This window comes from Lithobates pipiens, unplaced genomic scaffold (assembly GCF_037356315.1).
Source record: "Lithobates pipiens isolate NorthernLeopardFrog02 unplaced genomic scaffold, aLitPip1_a1.2 Scaffold_19, whole genome shotgun sequence".
Taxonomy (NCBI): Eukaryota; Metazoa; Chordata; class Amphibia; order Anura; family Ranidae; genus Lithobates; species Lithobates pipiens.
The window spans coordinates 311104953-311129644 of record NW_027507764.1 but is presented as its reverse complement, the minus strand read 5'-3'; the positions used below and the strand labels follow the sequence as shown (position 1 = coordinate 311129644).

Sequence of the window (24692 nt, the reverse complement as noted above, 5' to 3'; positions counted from 1 at the left end):
GTAGAGCTACCTGTAATATGCCTCTCAAATAAAATGCATATATTGTATGTGTAACCAAATTCCCAGTACTGTAAAAGTACCAAATACTAATCAGATAAATCCAATATTTAAATGTAGCAAAACAAACTATACTAAACAAACATCTAAATAAATAAATGAGGTGTAACATGAAACTCCAGTGTTATAAATAAACTCCTAAAATACTTCATGCAGTGGGCATAGCAAAAATCTCCAGTGCTATAAGCTCCAAAAATAAAATTTGTGATATTAATGATCACCAAATAATAAGAATTAATAAAATAGTGCAGTCCACAAATAAAAGTCCATATTACACGCTCTTCCTTCAATTTGTGTACTTAAAACCAGCGACCCTCTGGTGAAGTCACATGGGGCATGATGTAATGCATAAGGGCGGAGTTTATGGTGACATTGATCAATGTTGGTTTGTCAGCTGCAGGACATGATCCCAGCCTGACAGTATTTACTTTCACATGTGGTCTTTTTCACTTCTGATGGCTGCAGGTGCATACATTTTATTTTATAAATCATTTTATCTGATCGTACTACACTATGGTTGGAACTATTTAATTCTGAGTGTCTAGATCATATCTAACTGAATTGGGAGTTTTAAAGCAACAATGCATGATTGAGGATCAGGGTATTTGATACCCTGTGTTGGGAATGTGTGAAAGGACCCATTTGGGTTTATTATTAAGGTGAGAGTCCATCTGGAGCACATGATATTGGGTTTTACCTACACTGAAAAAAAAGCTATTCTTACAGCGCTGGTTTCAAGGTCACAAATTGAAAGAGGAGAGTGTAATATGGATTTTTATTTGTGGGCTGCACTGTTTTGGGTGCTTATAGCACTGGAGATGTTTGCTACGCCCACTGCATGAAGTATTTTAGATGGATATTTATAACACTGGAGTTTTATGTTACACCTCATTTATTTATTTAAATAACGTTTGTTTATTTTTTTTATTTTTGCTACATTTATATATTTGATTTATCTGATTAGTATTTGGCACTTTTTTACAGCACTGGGGTATTGGTTACCCATGCCATATATAAATGTTATTTTACATGCATATTAGAGGCAATGTTAAATTTCTTTGCATTTCATATTATTGCAGTAATGTGAGAATACTTTAATGTTAGCAGCAGACTCAGCACATTTATCTATATCTATCTATCTATCTATCTATCTATCTATCTATCTATCTATATATATATATATATATACATATATATTGTGCACGTGTCATATTTTTCATATACCTTATATGATCATTTAACAATGTACTGGTTCGTTTGTATAATTCATTCTATTGTAATAGGAGACCCTTATAAATTACTAAATGGTGCACACAAACTTGCAATCAACAAGCTGATTTTGTATAATTTCAGCTGCCCAAATTTCTGTATCTACTCATCATTTTGACTGCATCTTTTTTCATCGTATTTCAAATACTAAGAGTTTTTATTGGTTCACTTGAATTAAATGGGAAGAGATTATAATAATAATAATAATAAAAAAACTATAGGGCAAATCCACTTTGCATTAAAAGTGCAAACTACAAATACAAAGTGCCCTTGAAATTTGGAAGTGCAGTCGCTGTAGATCTGAGGGGGATGCAAGGAAAATAAAAAATAGCATTTTAGCTTGCACATGATTAGATGATAAAATCAGCAGAGCTTCCCCTCAGTTCAGATCTACCCCTCAGATTTACAGCGACTGCACTTTCAAGTGCACTTTCAGTGCAATTTCAAGTGCACCTTGCACTTGTAGTTTGCACTTGTAGTGCAAAGTGGATTTGCCTTTTGTAAATAACCCCCTATATATAAATGAAATGTGAGTAATTGTAAAGTGAAAAATAACTATGATTATTTATTTTTCAGATAACTCAGCTGGCATAGTTGCTCAGAGACATGGGTACAGCAGGAGACAGAAAGAATTCTATTCACTTCCAGTGGTGGTAGAGGACAGCAGTTATCCTATTCAAAGCAGTACAAGCACACTGACTATTAGAGTATGCAGATGTGATTCAAGGGGAGTGGTCCTTTCCTGCAATGTGGAAGCTATTTTTTTACCAGTTGGACTAAGCACAGGAGCTTTGATAGCAATTCTACTGTGCATTATCATACTTTTAGGTGGGTTTTCTGAAAAATTATTTTCATATATATTTAAAATAAGGTAATCCCCATGATGTAATTTGTTTAGTGATTTAAATAGTGACATTATAAGACTGCTGCTGATTTGAAAGGAGATATTCCCTTAATGATATATAATCAGAACAGTCTCAACAACAAAGAATATATATTCAATCTACTCTATGCCTAAAAATGTGATACACTGAATATTTAAATAATAATATACATGCAATCTTAATACAACTTTCCAACATTAGTAGTGATGATTATAATGAAAAATCTATAAAAAAAAAATCTATAATAAAGTTATTTGGAAAGTGCAAACAGTGCTTTGTGCCAAAATAGTCCTTTGGTGAACAATAGAGTCTTGAAAATATAGTTGGTAACGATCTTCGGTATTATCAGTAAAGTGCCAAATGGTGATCTCCTTCTATGTGGCCTCACTCACCAGCTCCAAAAAGGTAAATCACCTGTAAGCCCTTGTACACATGGTCAGACATTCCGATGGACAATGTCCGATAGGACCGTGTTGTCGGATAATCCGACAGTGTGTGGGCTCCATCGGACTGTTTCTGTCTGAGTATCCGACGGACCAAGTTTTCCAGCTGGGCTATAAAATTTTCTGACAACATGATCCGATCAGACTTTGTCCGATCATGTGTATAGAATTCCGATCGGACAAAGTGCCACGCATGCTCAGATCAAATTCCTAGACCAAAGCTATTGGCTACTAGACTGAACGTAGTCCCGTCCTAACGAAATAACGTCATCACGTTAAGTACGATCGGATTTTCTGACAACTTTGTCCGACTGTGTGTATGCAACAGTTTCGGACAAAATCCGTCGGAAAAATCCAACGGATTTGGTTGTCGGAATGTCCGACCATGTGTACAAGGGCTTAGACATGTGCACTGCTGAAAAATATGTTTGTTTTCATTTGGTTTTTTTTTGTGTTTTTTTTTGTTTTTCGGGTGATTTATTATGACCGCAATTCATAAATTTGAAGATTCGGAAGTTTTGAATGTTCGGAAATTCAAAAATTCGAAAATTTGGAAATTTGAAAAAAAATTGGAAATTCATTGATTCATAAAATCGAAAATGAGAAAATTCGTAAATTCATAAATTCCAAAATTTGAAAATCCATAAATAAGAAAGAAAATCCGTAAATTTAAAAGAATACCTAACTAACCAACTAATAATAACTAACCATTAAATTATAGGTATTGGAATTACCTTTCAAATTTGGCTGTTAGTGAATGTAACGAATATGAATTTATCTGAAGTTATGAATTATCCAAAATAACGAATGGCACATCTAAACAAACAGAACGGAACAAATTAATAATATATAATAATAAGAAGAAAGTTATTATTATTATTGTTATGTGAATTCATTATATTTCATTCGTAATGTCCTCCTCTTGTATGTGGACATGTAAAATCACCGCTTTGGAAGTTCAGTACCACAATCTGCATTCCAAAGAGTGGACATGACCTAACCGGAGGTATCTACCAGGTTAATGCATTTTGCTCTGCCCAGGAAGCATCATCAAATGCTAGGGGATTCCAGTTTCTAGTTACTTATTTATGTCTCCTACTACACCCATCACTTAATTTCCCTTTCCTCTTCTCCATCCACCTTATGCACTTCCTGTTCCCTTATTGAACTACCTCCTGCTCTATGACTTCTCCCGCCCCATAATTATTATATTTTTTTTATTATAGTCATCACTACTGTTGTTGGGAACTTGTATTAAGATTGCACATATAATAATATGATTTAATTATTCATTATATCACATTATTAGGAATATAGTAGATTGAATATAAATTTTTTGTTGTTGAGACAGTGCTGATTATACATACCGTAATTTTCATACATAGCTCAGACAACCATTCTTGAGCTTCATCATAGAATAAACCAATTCTAACACAATAAAAACTGTATTGCTATATATATATATATATATATATATATATATATATATATATATATATATATGTATATATATATATATATATATATATATATATCAGTACTATCCATAACATTCAGTTTTAGCTGTGCAATTTTAGGTAGTCTAGGTTTTACAAAAACTGAGAAAGAGGTAAAAAGCTCTCAGATTTATGCTGCACTTTTGGGGAATTTAGTACAAAACATGTGTAATTATTTCATAGGAAACTCAATCCCCATAGTTCCCTAGGCAGTAAAACAATGCCAAGTGAGAAACATTTGTTGGTGGTCTAACAAAAGTTTGGACAGAATGGGGACAGAAGGGGGCCACTTGCCTATCCTTTTACCTATCAACTCTTGTGTCTTTTTAAAACCCCTACCCTTTGGTGAACTGGTGAGGGGAACAGCTAATTGGGTACATAAGTTCACACACTCTGATGGAACCCCCTCCTTCCTAAAAGTTCATAACCTATAAGCATCAAGCACTGGCTCCATCTAGTGACCAAATGTACGCTATTCTTATGAATAACAAACATCAGACCTGGATAGAAAATAACCTAGTGACATCAAATTTGGGCAGCATTTGCACAGGACAAATATATATGCAGTTTCAAAGGAGGAAAAGCTCTGTGATATATATATATATATATATATATATATATATAATATAATTTGTTTTATTTTTTTTCAATTACACCCATTATTTTTTGAACCAAGATTAACGGAACATTTTTATATTTTTTCTTAGCATCCTTCAGTAATCCATATAATGTTTAAACTTGTTATCCTAAGGTGTCCCTAATGTAAATTTATGTTATTTATACCGCATATATAGTTTAGGTATGGAAGTATTAAAGGTTATGCAAATGTATTGACATTTTTCCATTAAATTTTTTTAGTTATTGTAGTACTCTACGTAGCATTAAGAAGACAGAAAAAAAAGGATGGCTTAATGACCTCAAAAGAAGATATAAGGGACAATGTTATCCATTATGACGATGAAGGAGGTGGGGAGGAGGACACACAGGCCTTTGACATTGGTGCTCTAAGAAATCCAAAGGTGATTGAAGACAATGTTCGCAGAGACATAAAACCTGAACCGTTGTGTCTGCCTCGTCAAAAACCATCAACAGAATACAACAGTGATATCAGAGATTTTATCAGTGAAAGGCTTCAAGAGCATGATGTGGACCCAAATGCTCCCCCATATGACTCACTAGCTACATATGCCTATGAAGGTTCAGGATCTGTGGCTGAATCTTTAAGCTCTATAGAGTCACTACGAATGGAGACTGATCAGAATTATGATTTTTTAAGTGACTGGGGACCCCGTTTTAAATTATTGGCAGAAATGTTTGAAGAAGAAAATTATAATGCTGGCAACATTACTTAACTTATAGACTGAAAATGGCCAACAATCAACAAGCTTTATCTAGACAATGTAAAAAAAAAAAAAAAAAACATTTTATACTAAAATGCTACAATATTTATCATACTGTCAGTTTTCGTTTGTTTCACAGCTGGAAGGTTGATCCTGTAATGAAATAAAAATGTTTTTGCTATTTTTCATTGAAACTGAGAAACTCAGGTGTGTTATCTACAATTTACTGAAATGACACTTTGAGAAAAAATATAATTTATTGGCATTATGGTGGAAAGAGGGGAATAGTTTCTTAATTCCACTGAAGTGCCTGCTGAGGCCTTTGTCCTAAAATATGCAGTGAAAACCAGGAAAGAATTTTAAACACAAATGTGATGTCAAAAAATGGCAGAAGCAAATATTTCTCTTAACTATAGACAAACCCAGTTATTCAGCATTTCGAAACACTTATAACTCTTTCAATCTTTGTGATGTCTCTTCTTTCACATGTTCATCCTCTGATTGAACACTATGCAATCATCAGCACATAAAATAAAAACCCTCTCAACATTGTATTTTAAGGATATTTGCTTTAGTAAACAAAACAATTATATAGTTGCTTTTAGTATTTTATTACAAAAAAAGCAAAGTATAGGTTTAGTGGTGACAAAATGGAAGAATTTGTTTTATATTGTCTATAAACTGAACAATTTTGAACTAACAATCTAAAAAAAAAAGTTAAACACAATGAATGAAAAAAAACTTCAAACGTATTACCTACCCTAGAAGTACGTGACATTCAAGGCAATGTTTCAAGTAGATATAAGTGAGGAAAACTCTACTGAAATAAATATAGGGTTGTCAGGGCAAAACACCTCTAAAATACCAGCTGTCTGGCTGTCTTATAGAATACATTCCGAGTTACTGTCCTGGAACAAACATACATATTAGAATTCCAGAGTGAAGTCTACCTATTAGTTCTTGTTTGTGCTTCAGACAATAGTACAACCATTGCATCTGCATGTCGGCTAGACAACTAGATTTTTCAGAAAGAGAAGTCAGCAATGGCAGCCTCAACATTTTCTTTGTGCAGAATATCATTAATAAATACCAAAAGCTAGAATTATGTTTTTTTATGATAGCAAAAAATGTTTCACTATCTAAGGACAGGTGTATATTGACAGTAAGGTTTAGGTGTCTGAGACTTACATTGAGCAAAAATACTATCAGCTAAAATAATTCACAGTAGCCCCACCCTTCTGTGGACAACACCTTTTTGACATTCTTGAATTGCAACTATAGAGTAGCAAGCCACCACAATCCTTACTGAGATGGCCTGCTAAGTGGCCTACACCTAACCTAAAGTTCTTTAATATAAAGGACCTGTGGCTGTAAACTGAGAGAACTAATTTGAGGTAATCTTAGTTGCTGACACACATGAACATGCTGTTCTCTATTTGGCTTTGGAATACATGTCTTGAAGAAACTAAATGCATTTTTGGAACAATCTGAAATATTGATAGGTCTGCTGCATCTTACAATTCCTAACTAAACAAATACAATCCAAGAACAGATAAAGGGGGGTTCTGGGCTGACTTCTGAAGTTTGTTGTCCCTGTTAGCCATGTCAGGATGAGTATATGTTTAAGATAGAAACCTTAAGTACTCAGTTTTATAATGTGTATGCACAATTGGAGTGTCAAAATGAAAGATCAGTTAGATTGTACATTTTAAGTGATGTGTTACTATGTTGATCCCTATACTTGGTACTAGCACTGTGGAGCAGTCATAAGGAAATGTTATCTATGAGAAAGTTGTGGTATTTACGGGAATGCAATTAATGAATGACCACTGTGTGTGTGATATAAAATATTTTTTGAATGTTATTTTTTTTCCATTAAACACATTAAAATTTTAAGAATTAGAATTTTTCAGGATGTGGCACAGCACAAAAGCATGAGACCATTAGCATCAACTCTGAACTTTGAGCAGCACTACAGGAAAACATAGGCTTCTAAGTTTGGAATTGGATGACCAAAGAAAACAGTATACATATTTTAAAGCAAAAGGGATGAAATCTAAACAAACAAGATTTCAGTATCAGTCAATCTTTTGATAAATAAATCCACCGAACATCAGCAGTAAATATAATGCAGAAGTTGCACAATAAAACATACAGAATATTACTATAAACACCATAATAACAAACCCTGCAAAACTAAAAGTCCAAGTAACTCTAAGCCCCTGTACACACGGTCGGAGATTTCCACAACCAAATCCGTCGGATTTTGTCTGTCAGATTTAGTCTGACGGATTGTGTCCGAAACTGTTGCATACACACGGTCGGACTAAGTTGTCGAAAAATCCGATCTTTCAGAACGTGATGACGTAATTTCATTACGACGATGGGACTAGATTCAGGCTAGTAGCCAATAGCTTTGATGTAGGAATTTGATCTGAGCATGCGTGGCACTTGGTCCGATCAAAATTCTCTACACATGATCGGATTACGTCCGACCGGCCCAGTTGGTCGGGAAATATTTCCAACATGTTGGAAAATTGGGCCCGACGGAGATTCGGACGGAATCAGTCCAATGCATACCACACACAGTCGGATTATCTGACGACACGGTCTGATAAGACGCATTCCGACGGATTCTCCGACCGTGTGTACGTGGCACAACTTGTTTAATGAAGTCCAAGCATAACACCCATGTGCTTGAACACCATGCAGAAATGATCTTCATGTGCAAGCCCATCGCCAATAATTAGAAGGCTTATTAGAGTAAAAAACTCACATACAGAGATAAAGTATATTGTACTCAGATTGTATTAGCTTGGGGCTGCATCAAAGTATTCCTCCTCTACCTTTCCCAGCTAGGACACAGATGGAGAAATAGTGTCTACCAAGCAGATCTCACAAGCACCAGCAGCCTAGGATACCCCTAATCCTCTCATTTATATTTCATACATCCCCAATACAATCCATATAATAAGATGCAAGAGACGAAAACTCTCAAAGTGTTGCAGAACTACAAGTCCCATCATGCCTCTGCTTTTGGGAATCATGATTGTAACTGTCAGCAGCTTGCAATGCCTCATGGGACTTTTCGTTCTGCAACAGCTTGAGGGGCAAAGGTTGTGCCCTAAGGAGATCCTATTGCACAAAACAAGTTGGGTGGAGTTGTGCACACTGATGTCTTTGCATCTTTGGTCTCCTAGTGAGCAATGGCTTCTTTGCAAGTGTCTTTTTGCTGGCTTCTTTTTATACTTGGTTTTATGTCTTTATACAAATAAATGTTGGGATTTATTACACTTTTAGAATTTTCTCTTGCCCCTAATAATGTGCATTACATTGAGGATGTCTGATATGGATGAGAGGGTTAGTGGGGTAGTGTAGGGAGGTAGTACAGAAAGAACCTGGCAACTACAGGGCAATGAATTTAATATATATGGTAATATCATAATAGAATACGTTCTAATATAAGGATCAATGATCATTAAAAATAAACAACTTGCTGGACCCAAAGCATCATGGTTTTACTGAGGACAGATCATGTTAGACTGATTTGATTGCATTTTATGACTACATCCCAGATGTCTTGGATGAGGGTGGCACTGTGGACAATGCTTATCTTTATTTCAGTAAAGCATTTTATAAAAAAAAGTTGTATAAGCCACAAGACTTAAGCCTCGTTCACACGGTTCTATTGTTGTATGACAAGCATCTGATTTTTGTCAAAAGCGTGTGTGCATGATTTTGTCTAGCATACTAACTATCCCCAAATTGTCGTTCAACAAACACAAAAGTAATGACATACTATGAGAGTATAAAGAGGAAGTTGGTTTCTCAAACACCACCCTTTGGGCCCCTTCTGCTAATTTCTTGTTAGTAGAAGTTTGGGGAGCGCTGATTCACACTTTTTTGTTAAGTTATTTTCATTTGGATGGCAGGTAACATCTCTAATTTAAGTGCTGTTGTTTTTTTTTTTCTTTTTTTCTGCACAATAAAAAAAATTGTGTAGAATAATACTTGGCTATGTGTTTTTCTTCAAATGACAGTTTGGGAGTAGGCAGTTACATTCAAAACAACACAATAAAAAAATTAACAAGAGACACCAACATAGTTGTATCTTTGATCTTAAAAACTCAGGGATAATGGTGTTATGGTAACTTCCCCAAAAGATCAAACAACAATCCTAAAATGAATATTATTTTTTAGCACTACAAAACAAATGCCTTTTAAAATACATTTGGCATAACTACATCAGTATCACCAGCAAAGCAGCTTAATTATTATTCCATTAAAGAAGATGAGAATGTGCGCTGCATTTTGACATTTCATCAATTGCTGCGTCACGAATGTTAATTCTAGATTACGAACAGTAGTTTACAAGACCAAACTCTTCCTGGTTGTTCCTTGATTCTGATCATGTGTGTTTGTACTTTTGACTTTTGTGTGACGATTTCCGTACTGACCATTCAAAAATCAGACATTGAGTTTACATCCGACAAAAAAATGTATAGCTTGTACATCCAGCTTTTGTGGGCCAAAAAAGTGAAATTGGCTGTCGAAAGCACCATACTAACCATACTAATGATCCGAAAATGCGCAGACAGCTCGTCTTATGAATTTGCCCCTCTGATTTTGATATTGTGTGTATGAGGCTTTAACCCTTGGGTGATTCAGTGGATCCACAGTTAGCTAAAGGATAAATGGGGATAAATGGCTTTCATTCAAAATAAAGACCAATCAACAAAGTGTGGCAAGTGGGAAAAGCAAATACAATTCTGTGGTGCATCACTAGAGGAATAAGTTAAACCTCATTTAGAGCTCTGTGTCTATTGTTTGAGATCTCAAAATATTCATAAGATAAAATGAAGAAACAAATATAGTGAAAGATCTGAGAGATAAAACATATCAAAAGAGACTGCAGGAGCCTACTATGTACAGTCTTGAGGAAATAAGGGAAAGGGTGAACATGAAAGCAAAATTGGGAGGAGGAACATTCATGCTTGGGATGATTATAGATCCATACTTAGATATAGATCTATACTCAGACAAAAAAAGGTTAAATATAAAACAAAAACAAACTCAAAAGGAAAGGGGCAGGCTCTATGGACCACTAGGTCTTGTTTTATATATATATTTATATATATGTATATATATATATATATATATATATATATATATATATATATATATATATAGTTGTTCTCGTAGGTTTAGAATTTATGATTTCAGAGAATATGAATGATACCACAAAAACATTTCTTTCACTCATGGTTCATGTTTGGCTGAAGCCATTTAAAATCAACTGTGTTTACTCTTTTTACTGCAGTTGGGGATTTTAGCCTGATAACATGCACACAATTTGACACAAAGGGGTTTGAATGGCTATTAAAGGTAACCATCCTCACCTGTGATCTGTTTGCTTGTAATTAGTCTGTGTGTATAAAAGGTCAATGTGTTTCTGTACTCCTGACAGACTTGCATCTTTTATCCAGTGCTGCACTGAGGTTTCTGGATTCTGAGTCATGGGGAAAGCAAAAATTGTCAAAGGATCTGTGGGAAAAGGTAGTTGAACTGTATAAAAAAGGAAAGGGATATAAAAATGTATCCAAGGAATTGAGAATGCCAATCAGCAGTGTTCAAACTCAATCAAGAAGTGGAAAATGAGGGGTTCTGTTGAAACCAGGTAGATCAACTAAAATTTCCACCACAACTGCCAGGAAAATTGTTCAGGATGGAAAGAAAACCCCACAAATAACTTCAGGTGAAATACAGGACTCTCTGAAAACATGTGGTGTGGCCGTTTCAAGATGCACAATAAGGAGGTGCTTGAAGAAAGATGGACTACATTGTTGAGTTGACAGAAGAAAGACACTACTATGCAAATGCCACAAAGTATCTCACTTACAAAACACCAAACAGCATAGAGACAAGCCTCAAACCTTCTGGCATAAAGTAATTTGGCATGATGAGACCAAAATTTTGCTTTTTGGCCACAAACATAAAGGCTACATTTGGAGTAGAGGCAACAGGGCCTATGATGAAAGGTATAGAGGTGGATCACTAATGTTTTGGGGATATGTGAGCTACAAAGGCACAGGAAATTTGGTAAAAAATTTTGACAAGATGAATGCAGTATGTTATCAAAAAATACTGGAGGAACAATTGCATTTATCAGACAGGAAGCTGCGCATGGGATGTACTTGGACATTCCAACATGACAATGATCCAAAACACAAGGCCAAGTCAACTTGTCATTGGCTACAGCAGAATAAAGTGAAGGTTCTGGAGGGGCCATCTCAATCTCCTGACCTAATTGTCATGGAGCCACTCTTGGGAGAGCTCAAACATGCAGTTCATGCAAGACACCCCAAGAATTTACAGGAACTGTAGGCTTTTTGCCAAGAGGAATGGGCAGCTTTACCATCTGAGAACATAAAGAGCCTCCTCCACAAATAACACAAAAGACTTCAAGCTGTCATTGATATTAAAAGGGGTAATACACAGTATTAAGCACTGGGGTATGTAAACTTTTGAACAGGGTCATTTGAGTAGTTTCTATTGCCATTATGATTTATAAAGAGTAAACACTGTTGATTGATAATAAATGGCTTCATCCAAACACCTACCATGAGTGAAGGAAAAGTTTTTGTGTTCTCCGAAAAATGGCCAAGAAATCATAAATTCTGCCAGGGTATGTAAACTTATGAGCACAACTATATATATATATATATATATATATATATATATATATACTGGGGTGAAAATATATATTTACCATTGTTTGTGTTGCGGTCCCTTTGGGGGACAACAAGAGAGCCAGCTTTGATTACTTAGGATTAACCTACCCGTGATACAAGCCTGAAAAGACCAGGAAGCAGTCAGCAGGTGACTGTAAGGTGCTTTATGAACTGCTCTTTGCTGAGACTCTGCTTAGCTCCGTGACCTTTTCAGGTCCACGAGAGCAGGTGGGAGTCCTAAATCATGTTGTGGCACAGACCTATATTGGCAGTGAGACAAATATTTTGTTTTGTACCCACAGTGTATGGATTATTTATTTTATTTTTTTGCTATATGCTGAAGAAAAGCTTCATTAGTTTGTTGATGAAACAATAAAAAGACTGTTTGCTTTTAAAAAGTCAGATGGCTGATGATCCAGGGCTTCCTTATATTGCAAAGAGGTATGAAGAAAGTAACGAAAAGCCATGATTCAGGCCATCACAGTGGGTGACCATCACCGTGGGGAATTTTAGATACTCCAGGAGCAGGTTTTTGAAGAAGACAACCACCACTATGGTGAGACCACAGATGGTCACTAGGGTGCCACTGCAGTCCTCTGCAGAAGCCAATATGCCTTTGGGGTGGGAGAAATAAAATATCTGGGGTAGAGGTTTGGTGAAGCCTCAAATAAACAAAGCCTCAAATAGGTAGAAGCTTTTGAGGCTTGGCCCTCCCATTCACAAACGAGTCAGTCATGTCCAGGATATTTCCTGGACATGGTTTGGTACTACTGATACTACCGATAGTTTGTCCCCAGCTTCACCACTAGACATGTGCATTCGTTTTCGTCCGAATGCATTTTCGTCCGAATTTCAGCTATTTTCGTTTTCGTTTTGACAAACGATAACGAAAGCACAAAATCCGAAAAACGAAAGATCCGACATAAATAAATGCTTTATTTTCGTTTTCATTGTTACAACAGTTCGATATAGAATAGGAGATTCGACATGACTCTGACAACAATCTGTGTCTATAGAACCTGTGGTCGAATGTGCTTAACCTTACCTCTATTAGTCCAAGATTATATAGAGAAAATATTCGACAGAGAAAAAAGATTTGACAGAGAGAAAAGATTCTGCAAGTTACTGTCCTAAAAAGTGTTTGGGGACCCGGGTCCTGCCCCAGGGGACATGTATCAATGCAAAAAAAAGTTTTAAAAACGGCCGTTTTTTCGGGAGCAGTGATTTTAATAATGATTAAAGTGAAACAATAAAAGTGTAATATTCCTTTAAATTTCGTAGGGGGGGGGGGGGGTTGTCTATAGTATGCCTGTGAAGGGGCACATGTTTCCCGTGCTTAGAATTGTCCCTGCACAAAGTGTCATTTATGCAGGAAAAAAAGTCCTTTAAAATCACTCGCAGCTATTATGAATTGTCGGCTCCGTAATACAGAGAACACTCATTGAAAGTCATTGATAAAAAAATAAATAAATAAATTTTAAAAAAAGCGTGGGGGTCCCCCAAATTCAATTACCAGGCCCTTCAGGTCTGGTATGGATATTAAGGGGAACCCTGCCTCAAATTTAAGAAAAAATTTGACGTGGGGTTCCCCCTAAATATCCATAACCAGACCCTTCAGGTCTGGTATGGATATTAAGGGGAACCACGCATCAAATTTAAAAAAAAATTGACGTGGGGGTCCCCCTAAAAATCCATACCAGACCCTTTATCCGAGCACGCAACCTGGCAGGCCGCAGGAAAAGAGGGGGGGACGAGAGAGCGCCCCCCTCCCTCCTGAACCATACCAGGCCACATGCCCTCAACATTGGGAGGATGCTTTGGGGGTCTGTGACCCCTCAAAGCACCTTGTCCCCATGTTGATGAAGACAAGGGCCTCATCCCCACAACCCTGGCCGGTGGTTGTGGAGGTCTGCGGGCGGGGGGCTTATCAGAATCTGGAAGCCCCCTTTAACAAGGGGACCCCAGATCCCGCCCCCCCTGTTTGAAATGGTAAGGGGGTACAAAAGTACCCCTACCATTTCACAAAGAAAGTGTAAAAAATGGTTAAATAAAACAAACACACTGCAGGCATTCCGGCGGCTGACGTTTCTTATATACGGAGGGCGGGGCCACCCGTCACCTGACCCCGCCCCCCTCTGACGCAAGGGGAAACCCGGGGTTCCCTGTGACGTAGGGGTGACCCGCACCCCTCTGATGTAACACAGGCAGGTTTCCGTTACATCAGAGGGGGGCGGGGTCACCCATACGTCACGGGGAACCCCGGGTTTCCCCTTGCGTCAGAGGGGGGCGGGGTCAGGTGACGGGTGGCCCCGCCCTCCGTATATAAGAAACGTCAGCCGCCGGAATGCCTGCAGTGTCTCCGTGGAGGAGACAGAAGAAGGATGGATCGCTGCGCTGGATGACATGAGACATCGCTGGAGAGATGATCGTCCGTCGTTGGATAGCAAGAGTGGATTACCGCCGCTGGAATCTTTTTTTTATTTTTTTATTTTTAATAAAGGAATTTTTCAAAAGTGTGTTTGTTTTATTTTTTACACTTTCTTTGTGAAATGGTAGGGGTACTTTTGTACCCCCTTACCATTTCAAACAGGGGGGGGGGCGGTATCTGGGGGTCCCCTTGTTAAAGGGGGCTTCCAGATTCTGATAAGCCCCCCGCCCGCAGACCTCCACAACCACCGGCCAGGGTTGTGGGGATGAGGCCCTTGTCCTCATCAACATGGGGACAAGGTGCTTTGAGGGGTCACGGACCCCCAAAGCATCCTCCCAATGTTGAGGGCATGTGGCCTGGTACGGTTCAGGAGGGAGGGGGGCCGCTCTCTCATCCCCCCTCTTTTCCTGCAGCCTGCCAGGTTGCGTGCTCGGATAAAGGGTCTGGTATGGATTTTTAGGGGGAACCCCACGTCAATTTTTTTTTTTAATTTGACGCGGGGTTCCCCTTAATATCCATACCAGACCTGAAGGGTCTGGTTATGGATATTTAGGGGGAACCCCACGTCAAATTTTTTCTTAAATTTGAGGCAGGGTTCCCCTTAATATCCATACCAGACCTGAAGGGCCTGGTAATTGAATTTGGGGGACCCCCACGCTTTTTTTTTAATTTATTTATTTATTTTTTTATCAATGACTTTCAATGAGTGTTCTCTGTATTACGGAGCCGACAATTCATAATAGCTGCGAGTGATTTCAAAGGACTTTTTTTCCTGCATAAATGACACTTTGTGCTGGGACAGTTCTAAGCACGGGAAACATGCGCCCCTTCACAGGCACACTATAGACAACCCCCCCCCCCTACGAAAATTAAAGGAATATTACACTTTTATTGTTTCACTTTAATCATTATTAAAATCACTGCTCCCGAAAAAACGGCCGTTTTTAAAACTTTTTTTTGCATTGATACATGTCCCCTGGGGCAGGACCCGGGTCCCCAAACACTTTTTAGGACAGTAACTTGCAAATTAGCCTTTAAAATTAGCACTTTAGATTTTGAACGTTGGAGTCCCATAGACTTTAATAGGGTTCTAAAGTATGCTATATAGTTAGCTCCGTCGAATCTTCTTTATACATTCGACAGACACCATAAGCCTTCCAAGACAGATTCGACCGTAATTCATGTGGATTTTCGGACGAATGCAATTTTTGAACGAAAAACGAAATAAATAAAAACGAATTTCGGGAGTAACTAAATAAATTAAGTTTTCGGATGAAAACGAAATTCCGAAACGAAATATTTTACTCTGCACATGTCTATTCACCACCATTGCCGCACCACTCACTGACTTGACGAAAGGTAAGAAGTCCATCACAGTTAAGTGGAATGACAAAGCTGAGGCAACTTTTCTTTAGCTGAAAGCAGCTATGTGACAGTATCCAGTGCTGGTTACTCTAGATTCCTCTAAAGAGTTCACTGTCCAAATGGGTGCCTTCAGCAAAGGTTTAGGAACCATTCTGTCCCAAGATGTCAATGGGGAGGAACAACCCGTGGTCTTTTTTCAGCAGGAAGTTGACGGTCACTGAGAAAAACTATGCCATAGTGGAGCAGGAATGCTTGGCTATAAAGTGGGTCTTGAATTTTCTGTGCTATTTTCTCCTTGGGAGGAAGCTTTTGTTTATGTTGGATCATGCCCCACTGACCTGAATAAGATAGAACAAGACAACAAAGGTGGTTCTTGCCCCTTCATGAGTTTGAATATGTGGTTGAATTTATGGTTGGCCTGAATTTATGGTAGGCCTGGGAAGCAACTTTATAATATTGATGTCCTTTCTCGAGTATTCTGCAGGGTGCCCCATGTTGCCTCTGACACCACTGTGTCAAGGCAGATGTGGGGATATGTACAAGATTCCAGGGATGAGTCCTTGAATAAATATGTGTCACATTTGTTTGAGATGTGTTCCTATTAAGAGGGACAATAAGAGAGACAGCTTTGATTACTCAGGGTTAACCCACCTGCAAGACATAACTAAAAGGAGCAGGAAGCAATCAGCAGGTGTCTGTGAGGTGTTTTGTGCAGCTGGGCACAGTGTGCTGTGAGCTGCCCTTTGCTGAGACTCTAAAGGTGGAAAGCCTAAACCCTGTTGTAGAGCAGGTGTATACTGGCAGTGAGAAGGATCTATTCTGTATCAGAAGTGTACGGACTATTTTGCTTGTTTTATGCCAAAGCAAATCTACCTTGTTTTGTTGTCTAAACAATAAAAATATGTTTGCTTTTAAAAAAGATGGCTGACTGGTGATCTCAACACACACACACATTATATTGTCAAAAGTATTGGGGGGCCCGCCTTAACACGCACATGAACTTTAATGGCATCCCAGTCTTTGTCTATAGGGTTCAATATTGAGTTGGCCCACCCTTTCCAGCTATCACAGCTTCAACTCTTCTGGGAAGGCTGTTCACAAAGTTTAGGAGTATGTCTATGGGAATGTTTGACCATTTTTCCAGATGCACATTTGTGAGGTCAGGCATTGATCTGGACAAGAAGACCTGGCTCACATTTTCCGTTCTAATTCATCCCAAATATGTTCTATCGGGTTGAGGTCAGGACTGCAGGGTAGTCTAGTTCCTCCACCCCAAACCCACATGTCTTTATGGAGCTTGCTTTTTGCACTGGTCCAAACCATTTGGTGGAGAGGGGATTATAGTGTGGGGTTGCTTTCAGGGGTTAGGCTTGGCCCCCTAGTTTGAGTTAAGGGAACTCTTAAGGTGTCAGCATTCCAAGACATTTTTGACAATTTCATGCTCACAACTTGTTTGGGGTTTGCCCTTTCCTGTTCCAACATGACTGCACACCAGTGAACAGACAATGTCCATAAAGACATGGATGAGTGAGTTTGGGGTGGAAGAACTTGACTGGCATGCACCAAGTCTTGACCTTAACCTGTTGGAACACCTTTGGTATGAATTAGAGCAGAGACTGTAAGCCAGGCCTTCTTGCCCACATCGGTGCCTGACCTCACAAATGCGCTTCTGGAAGAGTGGTCAAACATTTCCAAGGACACACTCCTAAATCTTGTGGACAGCTTTCACAGACAAATTATGAGATCCATTCGAAAAATTACTACAAGCCCACAGCTGGCAATTCTCTGATCCCTTATAAAAGTTTCCATTATCATAAATGGACTAAAAACTTACCCAAAGGACAGTTTGGATGATTGGGGCTGGCTCACAGTCTCTGCTCTAATTCATCCCTAAGGTGTTCTATTATGTTGAGGTCACCATTAGACCAGCCATATTCCTCCACCTCAAACTCGCTCATCAATGTTTTTATGGACCTTGCTTTGTGCACTGGTCCAAATCATTTGGTGGAGGGGGGATTATGGTGTGGGCTTGTTTCTCAGGGGTTGGGCTTGGCCCCTTAGTTTCAGTGAAGGGAGCGCTTAAGGTGTCAGCATATCAAGACATTTTGGACAATTTTCTATCAGATTGAGGTTAGGACTCTGTGCAGGCCAGTCAAGTTCCTCCACTCCAAACTCGCTCATCCATGTCTTTATGGACTTTGTTTTGTGAGTTAGTGTACAGTCATGTTGGAACAGGAAGGGGCCATTCCCAAACTTTTTTCACAAAGTTGGGAGCATGAACTTGTCCAAAATGTCTTGGTATGTTGACACCTTAAGAGTTCCCTTCACTGAAAGGGGCCAAGCCCAACCCCTAAAAAACAACCCCACAGCATAATCCCCCCTCCAAAAAATTACTTGGACCAGTGGAGAAAGCAAAGTCCATAAAGACATGGATGAGCGAGATTGGGGTGAAGGAATTTGACTGGCCTGATCGCAACCAAATAGAACACTTTTGGGATGAATTAGAGCGGATACTGCGACCCAGGCCTTCTAGTCCACATCCGTGCCTGACCTCATAAGTGTGCTTCTGGATGAAAGGTTAAACATTCCCATAGACACAGAAAAAAGCAAAGAGGAAGAAACTGCGCTACGGAATAAGAATGATATTGGTCGGAAGCAGCAATTCAAATGTACACCAAAAATACACTAAACAAAAAGAGAAAAAAAGAGAACTGCGCTAACCTCAAATGCCCAAAGTGAATGGGGTATGTGTATGTGCCAAACCCACGATATGAGTCTTAGTGTCTTATTGTCTCTAAGACCACCTCAAAAATATAATGCATACTATTATATGTACAAATAAATGAAATTAAATACAAAAATAGGACACAAATACGTGTCAATAATGTGAATTACCCAAACGCAATACAGATTGTGTAGATCTCTGTGTATATACCCCTAAAATAAAAAAATTATTTTGTTTCCAATTTTTTACATGAAATAAATTGTCAAAAATATATATTCTGAGACACTCTATATAATGTCCATATAGTTGTAAACCAAAATATTATACAATGTCCATATGGTAAATAACACCAGTGAAGAAAAACTTCATGTAAGAGCTGGATTAGAAGTGCACAAATTAAAAATCTTCTCCAGAAATATAATGTGCTTTTCCCATCACCGAATGAATGAATTGGCTCCTTACCAGATCCAAGCGAAACCCCGTTACAGAGGGTCACCACAGGCAAAAACAATCAAAGGATATCCGGGTAACGGTTCCCCCTCAGGCGATCCCGAATCCTTCACGCAATAGGGCTATGGCTGTTGCTCCAAATGTCACTCCCAACTCAACGTGGTATCACATAGGGAAAAACATAGGCTCCAGATAGTGTAAAACCAATGATTTTAATTAGCAAAAAACGAACGTATACACTTACATAAAAGACTTTAAAAACAGGTTCAAAACAGAGGCGTGCACCGGCCGGACACACGCCAACGCAGAGACCAACCCGTCCTTCCTGGTCTGAAAAGAACGAACACGACTGGGGTGACGTCATCACGTTCGCACCGCCCTACGCGTTTCGTAATAATTTACGTCGTCCAGGGGCACGGGCGGCGTACGACGTCACCCCTTTTATAACCAACAACATAACCAAGCCTCGCTTTGGGTCAGCGGCCATCTTAGATGTCACATAAGCGTTAGAAATCAATGACCATGGGCCAAGCCTCACTCTCGATCCACGAACGTCATGTGTGTATATATATTCCCAACGAACGTCCTATGATTATGGACCAAGCCTCGTTCCCAAACGAACGTCATATGGTTATGAACCAAGTCTCACTTCCAAGTGATGGCCATATTGGAAGAGAGATATAGCAAGTTACCCTTACTTTTCCTGTGTACAAAGACAAGGCAGAGTATAGGTCCCGAATAGGGCATAAACCAAAATAAAATGTAAAAATGAAATGAATACAATAAAATAATAATCAAAAAAAAATAAAATAAAAATAAAATGAGGTGAAGTATCCCAAATTGGTATAGAGATACACCAAAAAAATTGTATTTCTTGGTGTATTCGCATGTCCATCAAATTCAGTTGAGAGATAGGGCAACATAAACATGTATTTCCAATTCCTTACTACCCCACATATGCCCCAGAGGTTAGCCTTGGGCATCCCAAATAAATGTTGAGGAATACAACCAAAAGTGAATCCCCGCATCTAGAGGGCCGCCTAACCCAAAGCTAGGCCTACCAACCAACAGAGGCCAAAGAGAGTGGAGAAAAACAAGAATATATTCTACAATAACATGTACCAAAAAACAATAGAATAGAAACACAGTAGAATAGTATTTTACAATGACTGGTACAGAAACTGCAATAAACATACATTGCATCAGAAAGGGTCCCCTCAAGAATTATTAATAAAGGCATTTACATCGGTGTCCACATTGAGGCCAAACGGAGCATATGTCTTTAATTTGTGGATCCAGGCCATGGATCCACAAATTAAAGACATATGCTCCGTTTGGCCTCAATGTGGACACCGATGTAAATGCCTTTATTAATAATTCTTGAGGGGACCCTTTCTGATGCAATGTATGTTTATTGCAGTTTCTGTACCAGTCATTGTAAAATACTATTCTACTGTGTTTCTATTCTATTGTTTTTTGGTACATGTTATTGTAGAATATATTCTTGTTTTTCTCCACTCTCTTTGGCCTCTGTTGGTTGGTAGGCCTAGCTTTGGGTTAGGCGGCCCTCTAGATGCGGGGATTCACTTTTAGTTGTATTCCTCAACATTTATTTGGGATGCCCAAGGCTAACCTCTGGGGCATATGTGGGGTAGTAAGGAATTGGAAATATATGTTTATGTTGCCCTATCTCTCAACTGAATTTGATGGACATGCGAATACACCAAGAAATACAATTTTTTTGGTGTATCTCTATACCAATTTGGGATACTTCACCTCATTTTATTTTTATTTTTATTTTTTTTTGATTATTATTTTATTGTATTCATTTCATTTTTACATTTTATTTTGGTTTATGCCCTATTCGGGACCTATACTCTGCCTTGTCTTTGTACACAGGAAAAGTAAGGGTAACTTGCTATGTCTCTCTTCCAATATGGCCATCACTTGGAAGTGAGACTTGGTTCATAACCATATGACGTTCGTTTGGGAACGAGGCTTGGTCCATAATCATAGGACGTTCGTTGGGAATATATATACACACATGACGTTCGTGGATCGAGAGTGAGGCTTGGCCCATGGTCATTGATTTCTAACGCTTATGTGACATCTAAGATGGCCGCTGACCCAAAGCGAGGCTTGGTTATGTTGTTGGTTATAAAAGGGGTGACGTTGCACGCCGCCCGTGCCCCTGGACGACGTAAATTATTACGAAACGCGTAGGGCGGTGCGAACGTGTCGACGTCACCCCAGTCGTGTTCGTTCTTTTCAGACCAGGAAGGACGGGTTGGTCTCTGCGTTGGCGTGTGTCCGGCCGGTGCACGCCTCTGTTTTGAACCTGTTTTTAAAGTCTTTTATGTAAGTGTATACGTTCGTTTTTTGCTAATTAAAATCATTGGTTTTACACTATCTGGAGCCTATGTTTTTCCCTATGTGATACCACGTTGAGTTGGGAGTGACATTTGGAGCAACAGCCACAGCCCTATTGCGTGAAGGATTCGGGATCGCCTGAGGGGGAACCGTTACCCGGATATCCTTTGATTGTTTTTGCCTGTGGTGACCCTCTGTAACGGGGGGTCGCTTGGATCTGATAAGGAGCCAATTCATTCATTCGGTGATGGGAAAAGCACATTATATTTCTGGAGAAGATTTTTAATTTGTGCACTTCTAATCCAGCTCTTACATGAAGTTTTTCTTCACCGGTGTTATTTACCATATGGACATTTTATAATATTTTGGTTTACAACTATATGGATATTATATAGAGTGTCTCAGAATATATATTTTTGACAATTTATTTCATGTAAAAAATTGGAAACAAAATAATTTTTTTTATTTTAGGGGTATATACACAGAGATCTACACAATCTGTATTGTGTTTGGGTAATTCACATTATTGACACGTATTTGTGTCCTATTTTTGTATTTAATTTAATTTATTTGTACATATAATAGTATGCATTATATTTTTGAGGTGGTCTTAGAGACAATAAGACACTAAGACTCATATCGTGGGTTTGGCACATACACATACCCCATTCACTTTGGGCATTTGAGGTTAGCGCAGTTCTCTTTTTTTCTCTATTCCCATAGACACACACATAAATCTTGTGGACAGCCTTCCCAGAGGAGTTAATGCTCTTACGGCTGCAAAGGTGGGCAAACTCAATATTGAACCCTACGGACTAAGAATGGGATGCCATTAATGCTCATGTGCGTGTGAAGGTAGGTGTCCCAATACTTTTGGTTATATATATATATATATATATATATATATATATATATACACACACACATGTTTGTGAGTATGAATTTATAAATATAATTTGTTTCTAACTATAAACTGTGAAAACACTGAATGTTGTTACATTGCAGTTACAAATATATATTTATAATTAAATTATTTCAGGAAATGCCATGCTATACAGTAGGGAAAATATGTAGTTGAGTGGCTGACAAAGCTTTTCTCCCTAGCGCAGAAGAACCAGTTTCTTTGCAATAGCTGAAAATGTTTCCTTCTCATCTTTATTCCTCCTTTACTAATCCTGAAATAGACCCAAGGAACTTGTATGAAGAAGTCATAAGAATTATTTTAGCAGCCTATTAGTTCCTTGTAGAAATAAAATGCACAAGAATTCCTCACATTAAATGTTGAGGCAGGCAGGGAGCATTAAGAGGGAGTGATGTCCCTGCAGCTGCAGCATACTACCAAGTAGGAGCCAGAGGAGGCTGGGATGACAAGCTGGCAGACATTAAATGGGTTTCAGAGATGGAGAACAAGAAATTGAGAAAGAGGTCAAATAGCAAAAAGGGGGAAAGAACAGCTTACAGAGTACTGGAGGGAGCACCCATTCTTTTCCACCTTATGGCATGGTCCCATAGGGACAGAACACTGCTAGCCCTAACTCTGTATTCAGGGATTTTTTTTACACATATCTGCTGCTGACAGAGACATTTTGCCTCTATATGAAGTAAATATGTCTTTGTAAATCTACCAGTCGTTTGGGTACCACATGCACGAGGAGACACCTGTATCAAAATCACAGACCATGGTTAGAGCATCACCCTAATCACAGAAAAAGGTATACACTTCCCCTCCTCCTCCTCATTTCTCACTTTGCAACTCCACAAGATTCTCCATCAGCATCTGCTTCAACATCTGTGGCATTAAGTGATAGGGATGGAAGTTCTAAAAGGATTTCAGGTGCTTACCTAGCACATCAAGCAGAGTAGGCCTTCAACCTTACCACATGTCACATAATATTGTTGGAATGCACTTTAAATATTGGAAACATAAAAGTAATATTATACAGATCTTGTTAAACATTATTTTGTATTTTGCACAATGTTTATTTGCACATAAGACACATAATTGTTTAAATACACCTGATTAAAGAACCCCAGGTGCAGATATATAAAGAAATCAATACATAATGTAAACCAAAAAACACATTCCAATAATATATAAAATGAACGTGACAGTGCCCCTCAAAAATATTAATATATACTTACTAATATATACTATATATATATATGACTCACAAATGATCATAATAAAGTGCCAAAAATACAAATTTAAATAAAAAGTCCACAATTTCCTTCTTCTAGATTATGAAATATCTTAAATTGAATCATGCATTTAATTGTGTGCATGCTCTACATACACCATGCCAAACCGAATGAATGCAAAAGAAAAAAAAAGTGTTCCACCGCTGTGTGCCAACACCTTTCTTTGCTGCTTCTTGCCTCAGGTCCACACAAACGTATGGTCAACCACAGCTGTCCCAGACACCTAGGTCTATATTGCTGCTGTTATCTTCCAAGTGGGTGAGACTCACTCTCCACTCAGTGCCTTAGGAAGCATTACACTCAGCAAGGAAATAAAACATAAAGCCCTCAATAGTATGAACCAATAAAAAAGTTTATTTAGCAAAGGATAAAAATGTACTTACAAAGAAAGTGCACTACAGTATCTAGTGCACAAGATATAATTGCCTTTTTTATCACATGTATATTGCAGCCTTAAGCATGTATATCAGGGAGAGGATATGTACAAATAGCCGCGCTGTGTCTCCACCCCTAACACATTTGGTCACATGGTACAGTGACTTCCTAAAAGGGAACATTTCTTTAATATGCTAGCGTAGGGAACATTATACTGTATATAAATGTTTTTTACCCCTGATTATAAGTTTAAGTTCAATACCCTGCAGATAGCATGGAGCAATATTTTGTGGTTTTGCACAGTTTGTATGGTCTTGTACAGAAATCGAAGACACACTATTGATTGAAGATAGACATGTGCAAGATGAAAAAATGTGTTTAGTTTAGTTTAGTTTCGATTTGTTATTTAACTAAATTCATTCAGTTAAATTTGTTCCATTCGTTTTTGGGATTAATTTCCTTTCATATTCAAATTTAAAAAAAAATTTCGGATGATGGCTTCTGAAATTCAAATTTCATATAGAATGTATTTGAATTGAATAGAAAATATTAGAATAGAG

General features: G+C 38.2%; 1 protein-coding gene across 6 annotated transcripts in view; it reads left to right on the top strand.

The window, feature by feature from the left end:
• Window positions 1-5683, top strand: part of CDH12 (cadherin 12) — a 1439064-nt gene extending 1433381 nt beyond the window's left edge. For all 6 annotated transcript variants that reach the window (XM_077492034.1, XM_077492035.1, XM_077492033.1 and 3 more), the window contains 2 exons: window positions 1903-2154; window positions 5008-5683. In XM_077492034.1, coding sequence (XP_077348160.1) covers window positions 1903-2154; window positions 5008-5501 — 746 coding nt within the window. In that variant the 3' untranslated portion in view covers window positions 5502-5683. The remainder of the gene's footprint in view (window positions 1-1902; window positions 2155-5007) is intronic.
• The last annotated feature ends 19009 nt before the right edge of the window (window positions 5684-24692 follow it).